The sequence below is a fragment of the Gallus gallus genome, chromosome 1 (assembly GCF_016699485.2).
Source record: "Gallus gallus isolate bGalGal1 chromosome 1, bGalGal1.mat.broiler.GRCg7b, whole genome shotgun sequence".
Lineage (NCBI taxonomy): Eukaryota > Metazoa > Chordata > Aves > Galliformes > Phasianidae > Gallus > Gallus gallus.
Window position 1 is genome coordinate 74437766 of NC_052532.1, and position 18661 is coordinate 74456426.

The following is an 18661-nucleotide window of genomic DNA, read 5'->3' on the forward strand; positions in this document are numbered from 1 at the left end:
ATGATAATGTATGAACAAAGTGCATTATTGGGCTGTCTCAGGAGTTGCTATGGAATCTTCTTAATTTTAACAATTTCATTGACACTGTGAAGAAGGTAACTCATTAATTAATGAAATGATTCATAGTCTAATAATCAATTAAAAATTACTGAGTACATTTCTAGATTATGGGAACTATAGGAAATATTCAGAGTTTTGATAGTACTGAGGGACTTAGGGTTTAAAAAGATTTAAAAGAAAAAAAGATTCACTTCCTTTAAAAGAAATGTTAGGTTGCACATATGACATACAGAATATGTACTCATTATCTTGCTAGAAATATAACTCATCCATTGTCTGTGGACCTTTTTGATGAAACATATCAATGTTCTTTCCTAGTCAAGAGTTATGAATTTAAGTATATGAGGGTTGCTTTGAAAGTAATGCCTCCTATATTATTATATTGGCCCACAGAGTCAGAGACAGGTGTTGGTGGAATGGCAGAAGATGTTGAACCCTCCTGCCATTATTCTGTAACATTTTGTTGCTGTGCAATTCATGGCAGCAGAGGGACAGTCTGATATAATGGTATCTGACACAGAAGTACATATGAAACAACGGAGTGGAATTGAATTCCTCCATGAAGAAAAGGTTGCACCCACTGACATACATCAACACTTGCTGAGTGTTTACAGAGACCAAACAGTGCATGTTAGCACAGTGAAGTGGTGGGTGGTGTGTTTCAGCAGTGTGTCAACAGTTTATGGGCTGAATTGGCCTGGTTCTGTGACTAGTGGGGCGGAGGGACTCACAGATCCGCACCCTGGAAAGGGATGGAGGAAAAAGGATAGAGTGATGGGCCTAAAACAAAACAATGACAATGATCTGAGAAGAAACAAACTAATTTACTAAATAAGATATCAGAATGCAAGATAACGCACTATAATACAATATAATACAATATAATTCGAAAAATAAAATAAAAAAAAATAAAATATTTTAGGGTTAGGGTTAGGGTAGGGTTAGGGTTAGGAAAATAAATAGCAGGTGTTACTTTCAGAGCAACCCACTTACATCCTTTTCCTTTCTCTTCTAAGTGCAGTAGAAACAATTCCTGCTACTACATCTGAAAAACATGTTACCAGACATGTGAGATATATATGGTGTGGAGGAAGTTAAATACAAGTACGGGTCACAAAAACAATACAAATAAAAATAAAAATAATTAAACAAAAATTGTTTGTAATTTCTTCTCAAAAGCAAAAGAATTGTGTCAGGTGGGATATAAGGCCATCTAATGCCTAATTAAAGGATGAGAGTATGTAACAGCAACAGAACAGAACAGCAATAGACTCTTCTGTTTATTGGTAACAGTGGTAAATACTGTACATGTTGAAGTAGATATTTCCAAACAATAATTTAACAGATGTACTTCCACATAAGTTACCTTTTTCTTCCCTGGACTATGTCTCACTAGTTTTTAGTGCCATGAAAGATCAAATTGCAGGAAAGGTCTAGGTAACAACTTTTTTCTGCTTTCTGAGAATGCTGAAGAAAATTACAGTGATACCTCTACTAGTGATGATGCTTTAAAAAGAGGGCAAGTCTCCTTGATGATGGAAAGGGCTAACATCCCCCTGCAGCTTCGTTTAATTCTTGGAAGCCCTCTTTAAAACTGGAGATAGGCACTGTCAAGAGGTTAATCGGTCTGTATGGATGTGGATTCTCTAACTGAATGGTGTTTAAGTTCATAGTGCGACGCAGGAGCAAGGAGCAAAGACACCTTCAATATGAGTCAATTTATTCTCTTGAATAACTTCAGAAAGCTGTTTTAATCTTGCACCAACAGCACAAAGGAGAAGCTTTCTGTACAGTACATGGAGCAACAATCTCTGTTAGTTACCAGAAGATTCTTCTAGCAGTAGAGAAACTAAAAGGTAGAGACTCCTTACACTGCCTAATGATTACATCAGGTCCAGTTATGCTTCTGTTAAGGACTTATATTAGGGTCATTATTCCATTTTTTTTTTACTTCCTGTTCTCACTGTTCTGATAAGATATGTGTTATGTATGTTCCTATTAATGGCACTAGACGTGAAGCCTAGAACGTATGTTCAGTATTTTGTGACTGTCTGAGTGGCATTAAATATTCACACACAAAGTGATGTGGATTTTCATTTGTTTGCACTTACTGTTGTGTTTTTTTTTTTTTTTTCTTACTTTAGTGTTGAAACTTTTGGATGGATCTACTAAAATCTGAACAGAATGTTTAGAGGCATCTGCACAAATTCTACTTCCTTTTCTCATTTCCTTTGCAGAAATTTTAACTCATTTTCATTGCAAGGAATCACAAAAGCTCAGAGGATTTGTAACTGCTTTGCATTTCTACTTGCATCTCTGCTCTATTCTTCCCTAGAGCTTTCCATGCACGTCTCTTGAAATAGTCATCATCTGCTTCTGAAATATGTGTAATAGTAAGGGGGTGCTTTGTGTCTGGACTTACAAGTATGCTGATGAAAAGGGATCAGATAAAGTCCTTCTTTGTCCAAAGGAGAAAAGTTAGAAACTGGGAATGAATAAAGGACCAATCAGTGGTCTACAATTACAGCAGCTGATGGAAATTAGTATCAGAAGAATCCAGAGGCTACCACAGAAATGTAACAGTGAATGCAGTCCTCAGGGACTGAGGTCAAGTAGCAAATGTGCAGTAATTTTCAGTGAAAGAAACTCTCAAATTAAGAGACACATAGAAAGCATATCACAGGTAAAGATAACTTAGCTGTGTGTCCTGCTTGTGATATCGTAGAAGATCCAAATCTGTACATGAGCTGTGTTTGCTGCAGTGCATCTTTCCCAGCCTTGTTTGGGTGAGATACATAAATCTCGGGAGAAATTTCAGAGCATCAGGGTACATCTGTGGGCTTCTCTAGTCCCTTTTGCTAGGAAATCTAGAAACACATTATCACAGAAAGCACTTCAGTTGCTCATTATGGAAATTCTGTGCCTAATACATTCAACTTTGGGATAGCTTTTTTTCTGACCATTTTTGAGTGACGCGAAATGTCTAAAAAGGCAAGAGGGTATTTCCTAGGTTGAGAGAAAGTGTGCAGAAATTGTTCTGTTTTAAGAAGAGCCTTAACTTTGACTATGTTGCATCCAGTTTGTTACTGGAAAAAGAGTGTAACTTGTAAAACTCATTCTAAACCATACGTGTACTTCCATCTATCTGGAAAAAGAGAATAAAACATTCTAAAGTTCTTGCTTGACCATTATTTCTGCTGTTTAAAAACTTTTCTCCCCATCAGAGACATTTTGCTTTGAGGAAAATTAATTGAATCAATCAACTAGAAATGTAAATTACAAGTAGGCAGTTCCAAACCCTCAGATCCCCCTACCAAAATACCACATAGCGCAAATGAGATCATAGTTGTCATTAATATCAGCTGACATAAAACATGGGCCCTTGGAATCCCTGACAGGGCTTGTTGATCCTTTGAAAGTAAAATAAGAGCCAGGAATTACCAGAGGTGATTAATGCATTTCTTTCAGACAGCAGTGTCAAGACGAGATGGGTAGCCTGCTTGCCAGTGCTTTTCTTTATAAGGTGACTACAGAGGGAACCTACCTACATTTTAATAGCTACGTTGTGATCATAACAAGTGCATTCTCTGAGACACAAGATGCAGTATAATGACTTATGTGCCTCACAAGGATGTTGTTCATCTGCCTGCAGGTGACTGTGAAGTATACATACTAAGACAAAACTTAGATTATATTTAAAAAGAACAGCTTCCTGTAATTTTCCTACCTATTGGAATCATTTATAAACATCAAATATATACACTGTCAATAGTTCATATTCATTACTGTATGGGAACTGTTGAAGCATGGCCTGAACCTCTGATTGAGCACCTGGTGAAAGGACCTGGTCAGCCCTGTGAGCACAGGTGAAGGCAATTCACCTGTGTGACCAGAAGGGGTGGAGCCTGGCTCCACCTCTCCTTGACCCCATTTAAGGGCTGACTGCCACTGAGGAAGGATCTCTTTCTGGAGATCGCTACTCTTGGAGTGAGCATTTTCCATCTATTTCCAATCATAATCTTTCTAGCTATACTATTTGTGGATACCGATCTGACCACACCACTCTGTATATTTGTTGACTATACAATTACATTGTTTCAGAAGGTCTTCAAATCACTTGTTTTGGAAAATCTGTAGAAGAAGGAGTAATACAGTACTGCACAAAAACAAGTTATAATTTTGAATTAAGTTTATGTGAGAGAAGAATCAAACATGCTGGTTTTTGTTCAGGACAATGAATAACAGTGAATTTTCTAGTTCTAGCTGCTTTACTTAATTCTGATGCATATGTTGTGACCTCCGCTTATTATCACCCACGTTCAGTCTCCTGCAAAGCAAAGCATGATATATATGAAGATATATAGGAAGTCCTCAGTTATTTTCAGTTCCTTCTGTTCTCAAAGCTCAGTGCACTTACCAATGGCCCTGAATGCCCTACTGTGACATCACTAAGTGGCAGTACAAGTTAGGAAGGCACATCAACCCCCAAGACTCTACATGTTTATCAGCCATATAGTGACAGCTAAAAGCCATGAGACCATGCTTTGTGCACATTTCAGTAGGGTTGGTCAGATCAGCCAAAAGACAGACACTAGGGCAGAAGTATCCCTACCATTCCCCACAGGGAATGTATTCAGGGACTGCATAAGTGAGGAGCGTTCCTGCTTACCTACTCAGTTAACGTGCATCACCATGGGGACCAGCTACAAACTAAACATAGCCCATATCCTGTACTGGTAAACTCTGAAAATGTAGAAGCTCAGGTAACATATAAAGTGTAACAGAGACACTTACATACAGAGTTTCTAAGAAAGATGCACCTCTTTTTTCTCCATTTCTTCTTGAACTGTCTCTGCCTCCCTTGCTTTTTTCAGAATCACATCACACAGTAAAAAGTTATTGCAGAGGTTATCCTCCTTATGAAGTCACACTTCCGTGTGTTGCGAGCTGAAGGAGACAATGCTGCCCTTCTGACTCTGATTAAACTGAGAGAAGCTTGCAGCTCGGATTCTTTGGTCTTTGGTCGCACTTTTGTGTTTGTGCTTGTCACATGTGATAAAGCTTTCAATCAGTTTCAGTTTTTTGCGTTCTTCCGTTAAGAAGAAGTCAACAAGCACACTTTTCTCTTTTTTGATTTGTTCACTGATGTCCTTGGGGATGTCAGGAATCATCCAGTCAACCAAAACACTGAGGAACATCACCAAGTTCTGCAAACATAGAAACACACAGGAAAGAAGGAATAATACAAAACACTTCCTCTAAAGCAAAACCAAACCTGAGCTATAGGTATAATGCACATATCAACCACACTTTCCTGAAGTCACATAATATTATATGGTTGATGATGATCTTCTTTCAGAAAATTACTCATGTATGTATGCAGTTCCACCTTGGTGGAAAGACTGATTTAAACATGTTTCAATCAGATTGAAAAAGGATTTGACTTGGATTCATCAAATAAATGGCCTAAGTAGTTAAAATAGTCTTATTTCTTACAGAGGTTCAAATGTACTCAGTTGTTAACATCACATTTGTTGAGGCTGGTTCAGAATCCATTACTGAAGAGCAGGATTACTGGAAGCATTTTCCTACACCATCATATTCATTTGGCTTTAAATGTCTTGCAGGTCATGGTGGAAAATTACTGAAGTCAGAGAGAAGAAGCAGAAGATGGCAATATAAACCAGGCAAGACTCTCAGAAACACTTAGGAATATTTGACAGGTGAGAAGAAAAGACAGGCAGATTTCAGTGTCAGTGATGACACTGATTAAACTATCAAGATATCCCAGGTCAAGGAGGAATACAATAGGCTCTTGCTATTCAGAATATAAGCCATGATAGCTAATCAATGAACTGATGAACTTTCCATACTGGAAGAGAATGTATTCCATTGACTTGTAGAAAGTAACAAAAGACCTCGGAGGATTTATTATTTCTGTTTATTTCTTGTTATGTGTAAAGAACAAGGTTTCACAAGCCTAGATAGTATTTATGTGCTGACTCTGAGACAGACCACTTACCTGAAATGTTCAAGATCCTGCGCAAGCTGTCTAACTGCTTTTCCATGAAGGGAAAGAAAATTAAGGAATTGTGCCACACTGCTCCAAAGGGAGAATATTTGTTGCAGCCTAACAACACCTCAGAAAGATCAGTGAACTGAGTACAAGCAAAACAGTTTGAGTATTTGCAAGCAGAAAAACTCTATTGAAGATGGACTTCTTTGGTGTGTGCCTTTCAGTCTATTTATCATAATATTCCTGTGAAGAAAATTGCATAGCTTAACAGACTTACCTGAAATATAATAACAAAAGCCAAGCGAGCAGATAAGACAGCCCAGTACTGCTTAGAAAACTCATACTGATTTTGGGACCAAGGTGGTTCTCTGTAATCTTTAAACCTGTCAATGAACACAATTCATTTGTCACACAATTCCAGCAGTATTGTCCTGTACCAACTGCTTTGATTAACACAATTTTCCAATCACAAAATCTAAGGAATGAAATCTTCCAGATGTTCCTACTTTAAACTGTATTATGAAATACAACTCTAGAATTAGAGCTGGGCTATTGCCACTGAATGTAAACAAGAGCAGAACATTATTCTAGTGTTGGACATTTCCCGATTTTTCTGAGTTCAAAATGTGTCATTTATTTTGTAAACTGATCTCAGTACATGGGAAATAAAGTGTTGAAACTTAAGCAGAAAGACAGTCCAAGGCATTCTTAGAGGAAAGGAGACAAGCTTGCATTCATCACACCCGAGATCAATTTGGGAGTAAACTATCCAACTTAATATCTGACTCAAATCCTTGTGGTTCCTGCCTCTGCAGAAATGACAGGGTAAGCCACAAGAAACGCACTTCCTAAAATATCTGACTAGCCTTAGACAAGATAAAACAGAGCCTTGATGGTCACCAGCTGTGGTGGGTTTTCCATTTAATGTATTTGGAGATTCACAAACCATACAAGTATTGCAGGACATCAGATCCTGTGAAAATGTCACGTGGCCAAGTGGGAAATTCCGCTGCTTATGATGCTGCATCAATAGTCAGAAGAACACTAGTAAATGTTTAATGGTGAAAGGAGGTGTTGTCAGAGGTACAGACAAGGTATGTGGGCCTTGGCTACCCATTCCCCTTTTTAATTATTTTATAGCATGAGAAACTTTAAAGTTCAGTAACCTAGGTCTTTTGTAATTACTACATTCTACAGGTAATTTCTCGGGAGGCTTAGTGGGGAGGGGAGGGGAACAGAATCCCGTATTTCCTCTCATCTCTTCAATTCTTTGCTTTTAAAATACTTCATTCAAAGCATATGCTATAGGGAGCAAACAGCTGATGCTCCGAAGACTCATGCATACATACATGAGTAATTTTAAAGAACAAACAACTCTTAATATCACTTAAAAAAAAAAAACAGTAATCAATATGGTTTAAGAATAGAGCACAGAATAAAGAAAACTGCACACTGAAAGTAGAGAAATGTTGGGGAAGTTAAGTGAAGACAGCTAGAGAAATCAGGCATCATTTAGACAAAACTGATATGCTGCCAGAGGTAAAAGAAACATGCAGAGAAAGAAAGAAATATTTAACAAGAAGATTGTTTGTCGAAAAAGAAAGACAAAAGTAATCAAAATTGTGGGTAGGTAGTTGGAACTGCAGATGAATCTAAATATGCTGATCTGTTCAGTTTCCTTTTTAAGCCCGTGTTTAACAGGAAATTGAAGACAGCATTACTGAATCAATAGGAAGAAGTGTTTCATCAGTGCAGAGGTAAACAAGAATTGTTCAGGGAAAACATTAGAATCCAATACTGATCACTGGGTGTAGGTGAGATGAATCCCAGTGCATTAAGGAAATTAATTATTTCAAAGACATTTTACAAATTTGCTCAATATGGAAGCACAGTTATGTTAAGGGAAAACTCCTTGTAATGACCCCCTATCTTCTGCATTTTTTCTTTTCAGTGTAACCAGAATGTTTTCATGTACTCCACTATCATACCTAATTATAAAGATCAAAAGGACTAGAGTTATGTCACATAACTTAGCAAGGTTTGTTTTAATTTGCCTTCAGCTACACAAATGCCATTTTGCTCTGAAAAAAAAAATTACAATAATGTTGTGTGTCAGATTGGCTCTTACAGTAATGTTTATTTGGAAGCAGTGTCAAAGAGTTCACAGTACTGTATAAAATGCTGCTCAAAATATTCAACGAATGTATTCTGGATTTTTGATGGGAGAGTTGTTTTTGGTTTGCTATGCTTGTTTTTAAGATACATTAACCTCTGGCAATGCCTGTAAAGATCAAAATTCAGGCTTATTTTAACCACTTTTATCTCTAGAGATCACAGAAATCTAAGAGAGGTCAACTTGTTCCCAACATACTTGCAAGAAGTGCAAAAAAATATTTTTTTTCCTGGTTCCTGCTGTCTCCTGGCACACAAGCGAGATACCTCATGTTTTATCAGTCACAGTTCCATACAAAGTTGTGACTTTGGTAAGAAACAAATGAAGTGGCTGATAATGAGGTACAATGAGTGGATATAATTTCATAACTGTTTCCTGATAAGGGAACAGAAATACTTTCATAGTTGTTTCTCATTCAGAGTAGTATGTGAGTGTGTTTGCAATCTATTTATTTATTCATTAAATGGTAGCAGAGACCTGATATTCCCAGGTAGTGACTACTTTCATACCTAGTGTGCGTTATTCCCTTCTCCCCGTATTTCACCTCCTCCATTAAACTCACAGTAACTGTGACCAGGTAAACAGTTGCAAAGTTAATACAGTGAAGTCACAACAAAGTAAGAGGTTTATATGGATGGAGATATTTGCTGAAGAAAACTGCACACTAATTCTGTAATACAAATTAAAACATGCTAAGAACTGAGAGCAATAAAGAGCTACACAGTCTTACGAGTGGGCGAGACAAGTATAGAGATGCTGCACACTTTGCTTAACATAATGCTTAACATAATGCTAAGCAATAACTCACAGCAAATACTAACACAGGAAATAGCAGAGCTCACAGGAACAGGATAATGAGCAGAGAAAGAGGAGAGCCCTGAAGCTTAAGACATTTTACCTTGTCTACCACGAGTAGTTTTATGTGCTGGAGACCTTTTTTTTTTCTCTTTTTGTCTGCTCTCAGCTCTCATCTGACTATATAAGAAGCAGCACAGATTCCTTTACTGAAGTTCCTATGACTGGGAATGAATTTCCTGCTCTATTCTCTTTCCTTAACTGCCTAAAAGCTAGTAATCATATCCATGTGCACTCATCTAGTCTTTGAGTGTAGTCAAAGTAAGCAGGTAGGTACATTCCATAGGCAATCTTAAGAGAGGTGCCCAAGATAGAGAGACAGACTTCTCTCTACATGTACTCTGCCTCCAGTGACCACGGAGGGAATGAAAAAGAATATGTTCTATGGATTACAGCCAGGTGAGATAAATACCACCGCTTAATATCAGCGTGATTCTAAGCAAGATTATATTTTGCCTGTGCAGGAGTGGAAGATAAGCATGTGCAGACTACACCAACTTCTAGACTTCTTTCTCAAAAATTATTTAATTGAAATATTTAATATTTTACATGAGATGGGTATTGAATTGTAGGCCTCATTAAAGAACTTCCTTCTACCCCATCTCAAGTAATTTCAGCAAAACTCATTATTTCCTAAGAAAATCAAAGAATCATAGAATGGCTTCACGGATGAATGACATCAAGGATCATCTAGTTCCAACTCTTCTACCATCTGTAAGTTTGTAAGACACTAGATCAGGCTGCCCAGAATCCCATCCAACCTGGCCTTGAATGCCTTCAGAGATGAGGCATCCACAACACCTCCATGCAACCTGCTCCCATGCCTCACCACACTCTGAGTAAAAAACTTCCTAACATGTAATCGAAATATCCCCTCTTCTAGTTTAAAGAAGACTGCCGTTTGTCCTTTCACTATCAGGCTGTGTAAAAGTACTGGAAGACTACAGTGAGGTCTCCCTGGAGCTTTTTCTTCATCAGGCTAAACTAGCCCAGCTCCCTCCACCTTGCTTCATAGGAGAGGTGCTCCAGGCTTCCGAACACCCTCATGGCTCTCCTCTGGACCCAGTCCAACAGCTAAATATCCTTCCTTTACTGGGGGCCCCAGTCCTGAATCCAGTACTCAGATGGGGCATCACAAGGACAAAGCAGAGGGGATAACCACCTCTCTCTCCTTGGGAGCCATTCCTCTTTCAGTGTAGCCCAGGATAATGTTGGCCTTCTGGGCTGCAAGAGCACACCACTGGCCCATGTCCAGCTTTTCGTCCACCAGGACCCCCAAGTCCCTCACTGCAGGGCTGTTCTCAATCAGAAAAATTAGAACGGTAAAAATTGATTTATTAGCAATTAGGTATGTAGTCTTAATTCAGAAATGTGCAATCATGTAGAAGCAAGGAAACGTTTTTGGCTACTTCAGTAATCTAACTAGAATATGATCCCTTAAATAATCAATGAAAAGAGGTAGAGTGCTCTGGAGGGCAATTTACAGAACCAAAGTTAGAAGTCTAATTACAAAGTAAGTTTCTCCCTTTGCTTTCAGATGGCTTCTTGTTTCTGTCTTACTTTATTTTTAGAAGAGTAAATCAACAAAGAAGTAAGACTAATTGTATTATTTATTTACTTATTGAATTGAAATGTATTTTTTTTCAATTTTTTTTTCCCCTCAAAAACTATAAGATGAAGAAAAAGCTTTGGCAAGACAGAAGTGTGCATTCTAACTGGCTTTAGTTACAAGCCTTCCATGTCCCACTGTGAGTGTCTCTTAAAAATTTGTAGAAGAGATAAATAGTCATAAATTAACTGCAATTCTATTTAAAAAAATCTGGCTGCCTTGGAGATCTATATCTACTCTTCAAATACAATTTATTTTAAAAGTTATGAATGCAGAAATATATGGATCACTGGAAGTAATAATGGGAGAAATCTATCTGTATATTGAAAACAGATTTGTCAGTGAGAATGAAGACAAGTGAGAAACACTCAGTTATATCTTCAATAACTAGAAGTGTTTTCTGCCACTATCTCAGGATTCAGTGAATATATATTGCAAAGACAGTACATCTGATGTGAATTTCACCTTTAAGATTTGTCTCATTATTCTGCTCTTCTTGGTAGTTAGCTTTGTAACCCTGCTTTGCCACTGATTTGGGAGAATATGCTGACAGATTTTCAGAATCCCACCTGTTTTGCACTTCAGCCAAAATTTGATCTCTGACTAAGACTGTACAATGAAAGTGAGAGACCCAAAATCTGAGCTGGAGAATGGAGGTTGGGAAACATAGAGGTGAAACTAGTTTTGGGAATAGGAGAGTTACAGAAGTTTCTGTCAGGAATATCAGATTAAAAAAACATGGCATATATCAGGAAAAAGAGAGGATGTATGAGAAAATATCTGTATGTCAAAACAAAGGAGACAAATTTAAGACATCCATGTAGTAAAAATTATACAAATTAAAGCTCTTCAAAGGGAAATCAAAGAGGAAATTTTGCAATGATCTCTTGTGACTGCAGAAGCTAAATACAGTGTGATTCCAAGTGAATCCAAAAGGAAGGTGGGCCAGGCTGTTGACTACAAAACTGACCATGGGGCTCAATTTTGAACAGGCTTCTGCTGCATCGCCTTGAAGTAGTTCCCTGAATTCACAGATATTTTTATGGAAAAGCAAGGTTACATTGAGAGCATTGGAACTATTATAGTGATTTCTTTTATAAACTGTAACTGCTCCAGAAGTATCTCCACAGTAAGGTTTTCTGCTCTTCCTGAGGAGTAGTGGACTAGATATTTTCAACATATTTATTAGAAGTTGACCCTTGTTTCCCCAGTCTGAAAAGATGAAATTTAAGCATAAGATCTGTATGTAGGGAATAGTGCAGGTTTTAAAGATAGAGCATACTGAAAACTCAAATCTCATAAAGTAAACACTGAGTTTAACAAAGAGAAGGAAAGTCTGGTTCTAGTTAGCGGGAATCTAGTTTAAAAGCTGAATTTTGTTCTTAATGAGAACTGTATCTTGCACACATATGGAAAGGATTTTTTATTTGATTAAGTCTGCAAAATTGTATATTTTGTCTTTTAATGTGTGGGAAAACCCATTCTAAGCACCTTCTAATATCGTGAGAACAGTCTAAAAGCAGTATTCTTAAAACCACCTTTTTAAAGACACAAATATTAGCAGTTCCCACTTGGGAAAACTTTTCTCTGTCAAAAGAAATAGAAAACTGTCATCAGAAGCACTTTACCTGCAGAATAAAATGTCCTGTGCAAATGGGGAGTTTTCTGGTTGTGTTCCAGCCTTGAGATGACTGACATTGAAGTATGAGAGAGTATGATTGATGAAGCCATGCATGCTTCCATTTTGACTATATGCGTATTGATACATAAGGCGTGGAATGAAATCAGATGTGACAGCAATTACAAAAGCCTGACACACACACACACACACAAATGGAAAAAACAACAACAACAACAAAAAAAAAACATGGTGAATCTATGTCTAATGTGTCTTAGATTAAATTAATTTCAGTGATAATTTTCATATTCAAATAAGTTTGGAAGAATGATGAAGTGCAAGTTAAATGGACAGACCTTGTACAGAATGGGTGTTTATATAAGCACAGTGATTTGCTTTGTGTCTCCAGGAGAAGGCTGTAGTTATGGAGGTGGTATATATCTCAGATCATAGAGTAGCAAAAACAACTAGTGCCTTGTACGTTTCTCCAACTGTTTTTCTCCTACAAGCCATTAGAAGCTCTTTAGCTTTAAAATGTAAGACATAATAGCTGGTTGGTATATTCTGAAGCATAATTTGGTATTGTTATACAGTGTATCTCTATTAAACCATCTGAGTGTAAAGTAGTCATCCTCTACTCTCCATTCTGGAGCAGGACTTAAACATTTGGCATCAGTGGATCTCATGCTGGAATAAAACTAGTATGATTGTGAGTGAATCAGACAAATGAATATCTAGATCGTATCAACAAAAATTCATCAGATTTGTTCAGAGCTACATGTTGCTAAATAATTCTGCATCAATATTATACAGATGCAGTAAAGAAGCAGATCTGGGCATTCAATATTTTTTCATACTGGGCATGGACATATTTACATTTCTGTCAGCAAGAAGTAACTAACTGATATTTTAACTAAATTTAATAATAAAAAATGTTCACAATTTGTTTGAGACAGTAAATAGTCAAGGATCATAAACTTGCAAAGTGTATTCAGATAAATCCAAGTAGCTGCAAAACTTTGCTCATCCAGCACAGATCAGTTCTGGAAAGCCTGAAACCTGTGTCTGAGAGCAATTTCACAGATATGTGCAAAGCTGCACAGATATTCTGGCTTAAATTCTGCAAGCTGCTAACGCACTAAGTGAACAATCTTCGACTTACATCAAACAACTCTGCTTCTCTTGAGGCATTATAGTTGCCCAAGTTGTAATGATAGCTTACAAATTGATACAGAACGGTGCTGTGCTGGAAACTATTTTATTAAATACATTACATAGCACCCTGTGTAGACATTCCTCTTTATTAGTGAGAATCAGCTACATCTCTAAAGTGCTTTGAAATCTATGGGTCAAAAAGTAATAGTATTAAAACTAAACTCCTTTGCATGAGTTTTTTCAGTCTTAAAGCATACATAATAAATTTTTTCTTAGGGAATACATGTAGAACAATAAACATAATAAATCTGTTTAACAAACATGTAAGTATTCTACATGTATAATCAGTCTCATTCTATTAAAGAATATTTTTTCTCAATTAGGTTTTGTAGCTTTGAAAATGTGTGAGTCAACTAAAAAAAAAAAAGCTACTCTTCCAGAAAAGCTCATTCTGCAGGAGAAATTATACTTATTTCTCTATATTTGTAAAAATCAGAATAAAAAATAGCACTTTTTCTTCTATCTAAGGGCTTTCTGCTCGTGGAATGCACTTCTAGATTTTATGTTTACAACCTTTCATTTGTATCAACAATTATAATAGCAGAGTGACAGAAAAATTATGGCAGTAAATGAGTACATCTTTATCAACTCTGGAATGTTGTCCATTTAGATTCCATTCATATGAATTATTTTTATATGAATTACTCTTCCTGTCCTACCTAACACAAGTATATAGAAAATGAGGTGAGTGAATGGTCATCTCCTTTATAATTCAGATCTTGTTTTATACTTCCACATGAAAGGACTTAGATTTTATTATATTTTGTAGCATTTAAGAATCACTTTTACATTATGTTAGAGGGATAATATAAGCTTCTAAGATCATATACTCACATTAATGATAACCGAAAGCTTTCCAATACCACTCAAAATGTTATACCAAATTCCTGTAAATGAAAAACAGAACTTATTAAGGGATTTAGGAGTTTAGTAATATCTTTTTCTTTTTTCTTTTTTTTTCCCCCACTGAATACTTGGTATTCTCATCATTTTAATGTTTTTCCATTACTTACCTATATCTTTTGCTCTTACTGTGTCTGGCCTCCTTAGTTCAGTAACAAACTTTTTTGCATCAAGCCGGACTTCTATGATATTGTTCAGAAGAGCAAAGAGTGGTGCCAGAGGAAAGGAGGCAACAAAGAGTGTGACAAAGCCGAACTGGATAACTGGAAGAGAAACAGATATTGTCCTTGGACATATTTTGAAAAGAACTGGTAAACGCAGCTGACAGTAAATTGTTGGTGAGCTTTGTGGGTGACAAAACCTGGAACACTCCACTCTGCAGTTTGAACACAGCAGTATATATTGGAAAGCAAGGCTATGAAAGAGATGAAGGTTTGTCACTATGTTTTATGAATGGTTCTAATAATCCTCTGGTATTACATCAACACAAGCCAAAGTAAATAATAAATTTAATAAAGAACAAGGAGTTTGCAGTGTATTCTGCTTTTCTATATAATCAGCTGAATGTGATGCTACTATTCATCCCCAGTTTTTGCCTGTATGTAAATGATACTCTAGGGAATATCATTAAGAATAACTGATACATTAGGGTAGGAAATCTACAGTGTCCTTATTTCTTCACAGCTTCCTTTGGAAAATTTGGTGGCAATATTGCAAGAGTAGGAAGACAATAAATATTTTTGTGGATGCATGAGACTGTGGTACCATACAGCATTTTCCGCCCTAATTTTGTCTATATCCTCCAAACTTAGAGATCTTCTGCTCAAAGTCTTAGCAAAAGAGAGTCCTACTGAAGTATTTTTTTTTCAAGGTTTGCAATTTGGGTAAAGTAGCTGGGGAGAAAAAAAGCAATGGTCCGCTGGCTCTAAAGAACAAGTAGTATTGCAACAAGTGAAACCATCCTGAGTTCTCTGCTTACCAAAATAGATATGCAACTAATAAGCCTGGCTTCTTCCATAGGTTGAAAATAAGCAAACAAAAATAAAACCCCTTTCATTTTGAAGCAGGTGACACATTATTTCCATTGTTAGACTGCCAGTAACACAGGTTTCAGCTCAGCACCAACTGTATAATTGTATTAAAAAAAGACTACAGTTTTCTGAATGAATTAAGCCTGTTTTCTAGGACATATGATGCCTTGTCTCTACGCAAAGTGTCTTCTAAGTATCTGAGGAACCAACATCACCCTGTAAAGCACAATGCTGACAAAACATTATTTTTCTGAAAACTCACAGTGCTCTAGAGATAATAATGTGAGAATAATGTGGTAAAAAAACCAAGTTTCTTCAATAAAGCTTCTTCAGTTTTTGGGCGGGTAGAGTATCATTAATTTACTTGTCTTTCAGTGGCACACTCAGGCACATGAAGTCAAACCCATCTGAGGGAATTTCATTTATCCATAACTAAAGCCTGGAAAGGGCCATCACTCTTTTACTCTAAGACACCGAGAAATCAATAAGCTGCCTAAAAGACTCTTCTTTCATGAAAAGCAGGAGGTATGAGCTCCTTTATCTCTACTTTCGAGACTAGATCATTCTGTTGTAAAAATGATACACTATTTTAATGCAATACTTCAGGGAAGTGAGAGAGGTTTTTATTACCCCAGAAAACTAATGAAAAGTAGAAGGGGAAGGGGACCAAAAATACGCTGCCCAAATGCAAAGTAATTTGAATAAAATTAAACAAATAAATCTAACAATAATTTACACCATGGAATTAAATGAATAGCAGTATGAAATAGGGGTTAATGTGTACAAGGCGCTAAGCACTGTGGCATCTTTTTCATCAAATCCCTGTGTAAGTTCTCTCTCCACCGTAGGAGAAATCTGCTGCATTTCTGTAAAAATCACACCTTTTCACAGCTTCAGTGTTTAAATTAAAATCCTTCCCTTAGGCACTGTAGTAGCAGCCTAAACCTAACTAAAAAAAACTTTCTTCAGGATCTTGCACACTTTCTCTTTTGTGTGTGCAGGCTGAAAGTCTTCTAATTTACTTTCCTGTATTTCTCTTGCAAGTGACAATATATTTGCATGGTAAAGTATTATCTCTGTCTTACAAATGTCCTTTTGATTTTCATTCTCATTGCTCTGCTTTAAGATAGATTATATCCTAGCATCAAAGAACTTCAGTGGATTGGCTTCAGAGCAGAGGCTCATACCAAGGGACGCTATGCAGAGAGGCAAAACTGTGATGAAACTGTGACAAAACACTATGAAAAGAAGCACAGGGTGCACAAGGGAGATCCAGTCTTCTCAAAGTGGGAAGAGTTCCTGACAAGAAGCAGGTCTGATGCTGTGTAGGCAGAGACATGAATGATGGCAGCCAAACCTCTATGCATACAAAGGCAGCTCTACAGAGTGCAATGACCCGGAACGTTGTGAAGAGAACATGCAAACAGGACATGATGTGTCAGCAGGGTATGGTGCAGCAGTTTGAGCCACAGCTAATGCAGGGAGGGCATAGTCCTCCTCCTCAGTGAAGAGACCAGCCCATTTAACTCTCATCACCTTCTTGGTGGAAGTAGATAAGCCATGTTCTCTACTTGGGCAAAAGCCATTGCCAAGAAGGCTGTAACAATCCAGTCTGAGCACCCATGCAAACGTGGCCATCCAGGTCTCTGGCTGCAGGGAGTGGCTGAGCCTGGCACAGGTACTGGGAGGTAGCAGCTATATCACCTGCATACAATATGAACAGGTGGATGATCTACTCTTCCTGGTAAGACAACTAAAGGAGGACATAGAATGATTAAGGAGCATCAGAGTGTGAAAGTGAGATAGTCTGATAGAGCTACTCCCCAGCATCCCTGAAAGAAGAGGGACCAAAGGTACACTTCACAAGTACTGGTGAATCCCCTACCCTCTTGCCACCAGGCAGAAGAGATAAGGAGGAGTGGAAACTGGCTCTTGCTTGAGGTGGCAGGAGACCTACCTCACCTTCCCAGGTTCTCTTGCATAACAGGTATGAAGTCTTAGGATTCAAAGGGCGAGTGAGGATACTGAAGAAAGTCTATCCAGAGGGCTTTCTAGCTTGAAGCAGTCAACCCCACACCAAAAAACAGTTCCTGACAACAATAAAAGAAAGGTGACTGTCATAGATTACTCCCTTCTGAGGGGAACCGAGGGCCTGCTATGCAACTGGACCCTACTCACAGGGAAGCCTGCTTCCTCCCTTGTGCCCAGGCCAGAGACATCATAAGGAAGATTCCTCGTCTAGTACAGTCCTCAAATTATTACCCACTTATTATATTTCACGTAGGCAGTGAAGAAGTCAAGTGGAAAAGCCTGAAGGCTACCAAGTGGGAATCTCAGGCATTCAGGTGGTTAGTTTATGGGTGCAGGAGCTCAGGTGACATTTTACAAAATCTCTTTGGTAGCAGGGAAAAATATTGAGAGGAGTAGGAAAACCCACCTGATCAATGTGGTTGAAAGGCTGGTGCCTTTTTGTTTCTTTTGGTCATAGGGCAGTTTATTAGGCATCAGGTCTGCTGGTGACAAATGGGGTCCATCTGGGTAAAAGGAGGGAAAAGGATTCCAGCCAGGATTTGTCACAGCTCACTGATAGGGCATTGAACTGAATTTGAAGGGGGAAGGGGTTAAGACCAGGCTTGTTAGGGATGAGCCTATGGACAACATTCCAGTATCAGAAGTGATACCAATAGCCCAGCTGAAGTGCATCTCCACCAATGTATGCAATATGGGCAACTAACAGGAGGAAGCCATTGTGTGGCAAGAAAACTATGACTTAGCTGCCATCACAGAAACATGGTGGGATTATTCCTATGACTGACATGCTGCAATGGAGAGCTATAAGCTTTTTAGTGGGGATAGGCAAGGAAGAAGAGGTGATGGGTTCTGTTAGGAAGCACTTTGATTCTGCAGAGATCAATACTGGGAATGATAAGGTTTGATCCTTATAGGTGAGGATCAGGGCAAAGGCCAATGGGGCTGACATCCAGGTGGGAGTCCAACCAGGATGAAGAGACAGACAAAGCATTCTACAAGCAGCTGGCATAAGTCAGGTGATTGGTAACCCTTGCTCTTGTGGGAGATGAAGTCTCCCACAAGAGCAAGGGAGGAATATCTCCTGGAAATGGAATACAGCACGGAGGAAGCAGTCTAGGAGGTTCCTGGAGTGTGGAGAAGATAACTTCTT

General features: G+C 38.0%; 1 protein-coding gene across 1 annotated transcript in view; it reads right to left on the reverse strand.

The window, feature by feature from the left end:
* Positions 1–1322: 1322 nt before the first annotated feature.
* The window catches only part of ANO2 (anoctamin 2), a 203288-nt gene continuing 185949 nt past the window's right edge, over positions 1323–18661 (reverse strand). The window contains exons 21-25 of the mRNA XM_046909597.1: positions 14560–14712; positions 14381–14433; positions 12342–12523; positions 6354–6459; positions 1323–5267 (exon numbers count right to left, since the gene is read on the reverse strand). Coding sequence (XP_046765553.1) covers positions 4986–5267; positions 6354–6459; positions 12342–12523; positions 14381–14433; positions 14560–14712 — 776 coding nt within the window. The 3' untranslated portion in view covers positions 1323–4985. The remainder of the gene's footprint in view (positions 5268–6353; positions 6460–12341; positions 12524–14380; positions 14434–14559; positions 14713–18661) is intronic.